This window comes from Limulus polyphemus, unplaced genomic scaffold (assembly GCF_000517525.1).
Source record: "Limulus polyphemus unplaced genomic scaffold, Limulus_polyphemus-2.1.2 Scaffold10162, whole genome shotgun sequence".
NCBI lineage: Eukaryota > Metazoa > Arthropoda > Merostomata > Xiphosura > Limulidae > Limulus > Limulus polyphemus.
In genome coordinates this window covers 16,084-20,350 of record NW_013675772.1, presented here as the reverse complement: position 1 = coordinate 20,350, position 4,267 = coordinate 16,084, and the positions used below count along the sequence as shown (strand labels likewise).

Sequence of the window (4,267 nt, the reverse complement as noted above, 5' to 3'; positions counted from 1 at the left end):
CGCATTGGTCATAGTTTTTTAACCCATCGTTGTCTTTTATCAGGTATTGACCCACCGATGTGTAGCCATTGTGACACTCAAGTCACAATAGCCCACATTTTACTGTCGTGCCGTCATTACGACCGTGAGTGGCGGCACCATTTTAGACACATTTTTTCTAAAAGTTTACCCCTGACGCTGGACAGTGTCATTGGTAATGGTGACACTGTCTGACTAGATTGTATTTTTAATTTTTTACACACTATACGTCTTTTTAATTCTATATAAATCTTTTACCGACATGTATTGATTTTAACTTGCTGTTTTTTTACATTTTACTTTAATCTACTTTCATTGGTTTTACCAGTTGTTTGGCGCAGATAGCCTAGCTGCTTTGCGCCATAAAACACCAACCAACCAACAATGTCAATATTTAGGCTACTACAGAGCTCATAAAGTTCCAATTTCTTATGAAGTAAATCTCCCTGAATATTTATGTGTAAAATTGAAACCAATTTTTACTTACCTGATTGATGCTCTCGTCTGTCTCTTGTTGATGTATTCAGCCATGGATGTAAGGTTGAGATAAAAATCCGAGGCCGAACAGATATCCTTGTATAGCTGGGGCACAGCTTGGACAGTCCCTGTAAGACAGGTCACCAGAGCATCAGCAATGAAGGCAACCAGATGTTCAATGAAGCATTCATCAACTCTGCAGGGTCTTCTGGTGATGGTGACCCTGTCGTGTAGGTGGTTGTTTTCTGGTAGTTGATTCCATGTTGCATTAGCATATGAGGTTCTTGCTGAGGGGGTATAAGTTGAGGCTTCTGCTGTTGATGTTGTTTTTTTTATCCTTCACTTCATACATAATATAGGATTTGGGTCCCTAAAGACACTGATTGTATAGTGTACAAAGTATTGAGTATTCTACATATTGCAGTCATCTAATGTTCGTCTATTATTGGCTGGTAATTCCTGTTTCACCCTGTACTTAAGCTTTCTAAGCAAGGGTTCACTGTGGCTGGGACGTATATTTCCTGGTGATTTTATTTTATTTTTTGTAATTTTTTGCAGAATAGTAATAAAGCAGGCAGCCAAAGATCGTGAAGACTATTTAGTTCTATCAAATGATGACAAATTTATAGTTACTGCTAGAACTAGGTAGGCACAAGGCCTATTGAAGAAAGATGATTATGAACGAAAATAAGAAATCTCATTTTTGGCTGTTTGCCAGTTTCGACAGTTAGAATAAAGAATAAACTCTGAGTCTGAGGTTCCAAAAACACAATCAAGATATAATATATATATATATATATCCAAAATCAAAATACAATGTTTTCACCAAATACTGATTTAGTTCATCAAGTAACCCATCTATAATTCTCATCAAGTTGCTTATTATACTCAACAAACTTTCAATTGGAATGCTAGAATGATTATACTTAGACATGCTTAAGTCTTAAGATTCTTTCATCATTATATATTAACTGTATTACTTGATCAAGAGAAATAGCATTCATTTATGTACATTGAGGTTGAGATTGCATTTTGCCTTCATTGCAGGCTTGAGAGCTTCAACATCTTTTCAGACTTTCAACTTCTGACTGATAGCTTGGTTAGGAGAATTTTCTTTGGTCCTGGAGAACTGACTTTTTATCTCCAGACATGAATTTTTAAGTGAAATTGTTTAATATTCTTATGTGTGCTCAAGTAGTATTTGCATCTATTTGCAAGTAGGTCTGACACTTCACTGGACAATTTCTGCACATTCTTAGCTTTTCTAGAACCAAGACCAGAACTATTTCATAACTGGTTATAGCATGAGTCAGTGAATCGGCAGCCTATTCACGTGTAGTGCTCCACACTTTTGTGGTCATCAATACAACATCAAAGTCCTAACCCCCGTGTTAACGTAAACTTTTGGATAGCATTTTGCCCTGATACGGAGTGTCGGTATGGAGACACCAGTCTTGTGATTGAATTCCATCTAGCATTCTCATGGCTCTGCTAATGTTACTTCATCTAAACTTCATTCTTTATTTTCAGAGTCCAACACTATGTCAATTAACGATTCTTTACCTAGATCTTGACCTTTTCCCAGCTTGGGTGTTCTCTCTCGCTATCTCCTCCTACATATGCATCGTACTAAGAGGCTTCATATTTTGTGAATTCTTCTTTGTTTTTAATTTACTTTTGTTTCTGAAGCATTTGAATATATATAAATGCTTAATATCCACAATATATATGTGCTTAATATTCACAATATATATGTGTGCTTAATATCCACAATATATATAAGTGCTTATATATCCACAATATATATGTGCTTAATATCCACAATATATATAAGTGCTTATATATCCACAATATATATAAGTGCTTATATATCCACAAATACTTCAGAACATTTTGTACCATCCGGATTAACCCAAGGAGAAATGTTAGGCTAGTGTATTGGCTAGTGAAAACCTGTCAAGTACTGGAATACATCTCTTTTATGTTTTACTGATCAAATTTGGGTCCCTAAAGACATTGACTGTATAGTGTATTGGGCTAGTGTATTGGCTAGTGAAAACCTGTCAAGTACTGGAATACATCTCTTTTATGTTTTACTGATCAAATTTGGGTCCCTAAAGACATTGACTGTATAGTGTATTGGCTAGTGAAAACCTATCAAGTACTGGAATAAATCTCTTTTATATTTTACTGATCAAATTTGGGTCCCTAAAGACATTGACTGTATAGTGTATTGGGCTAGTGTATTGGCTAGTGAAAACCTGTCAAGTACTGGAATATGTTTTATGTTTATGTTTTACTGATCAAATACAATATTGATTTCTGCTCCATTATCTGAAACAAAATCTTTTTACATACTGAAAACTGAACTATACACTGGAGACAGTTTCTAGGGAAAACACTGCATAGCTTAGATTAAAGACTGTACTCTTCTTCTCGAGCTTTAAAAATTCTTGTAGTTTCTACTTGTATTAGTACACTAGAACTATAATCCAATTATGTATATATAAACACATGATTAATGATATATTTGGCTTTATAAAAAATTCATAATTTTATATTTGTTTCCAATGGTATATGTGTAAAATGATTTTATCTTGACATATTGTTTATTAATGCTTTTATTTTTACTCTCTTTATGCTTTCAGTGAAACAGAAATCACCACGTAAGTGTACTTCTTGTGTATTGTTAATAGTGATAGTCATTTGACAGCCCCCACAGTAGCACAGCGGTACGTCTGCGGACTGACAATGCTAGAATCCGGTTTTCGATACTCATGGTGGTCAGAGCACGGATAGCCAATTGTGTTGCTTTGTGCTTAATTTCAAACAAACAAACAAATGAATCATTTGACAGAAATCAAAGTCAAAAGATAACATTTTTGTATATATATGTAAAGTTTATTTAAATATAGTAGCTTCCTGAAGAAGAGTAAACTTTCAACAGCTAATAATACTTTTTATATTTATCATGTCCTGTTTCTGTGGATTTAAATAAAAGAACTATGCTCAATCTTAGAATCTTTTTTTAACGTCATTGTAGTTATATAGTTGGCTTTCATGTATTTATTCTGAATTTTTAAATACAAGATGTTACACAGAATTTTATAACATGATTTTATTTACTGTGTAAAACCAGTTATGTTGAAATTTTTCTAATTAAGAATTTCTTACACATTTTATATAGTATATTATAAATTTAATTTTTACCACTAGTGATACAATTCTACTATGCATAATTACTAGGTCAATGTATGGGGAGGTCTTGTTTTATTTTTTACATTGTTAATTGTTGTGTAAATTTAATATAAATGGTCTCGTCCCTAAAAAGTTGTGTAACAAATCATTAATAATACTTAATGCAATAAACTTTTTATATTTTAACAATCAGCAAGGTGTTCAGAGTTCCACATTTCAAGTTTGTAACTTATAGAATGCAAATCAAGTGAGTGCTACATTATTATATAAATAGCTTACAATTTTTATTTTATGAATTAGTTCCCCCTCCTCCTCCTGTGCCATACATTGATTCTATAACCAGTGATTCAGTGACAGTTGCTTGGAGAAATAGAAGTGTAAAAGAAAACCCAATTATTGGTAAGTGAAACTAAATTCAGCACTTGTACTTTACAACTACCTAAATCATAACTCTCTTAGTAAATTTAAATGAAACATTTGTTTATATGTAACACATTATTAGAATTAAAACCAATTTCAAATAAATACTTACCTCTATATATGCACACAAATCAAGAATTTTGATTAGGATTTG

General features: G+C 32.9%; 1 protein-coding gene across 1 annotated transcript in view; it reads left to right on the top strand.

Annotated features, from left to right (window-relative positions):
• Nucleotides 1-3,143: 3,143 nt before the first annotated feature.
• The window catches only part of LOC111083574 (Down syndrome cell adhesion molecule-like protein Dscam2), a gene marked incomplete at both ends in the record, with an annotated part of 14,447 nt that continues 13,323 nt past the window's right edge, over nucleotides 3,144-4,267 (top strand). Inside the window, 2 exons of the mRNA XM_022380185.1 lie at nucleotides 3,144-3,161; nucleotides 3,994-4,092. Of these exons, the coding sequence (XP_022235893.1) occupies nucleotides 3,144-3,161; nucleotides 3,994-4,092 (117 nt within the window). The remainder of the gene's footprint in view (nucleotides 3,162-3,993; nucleotides 4,093-4,267) is intronic.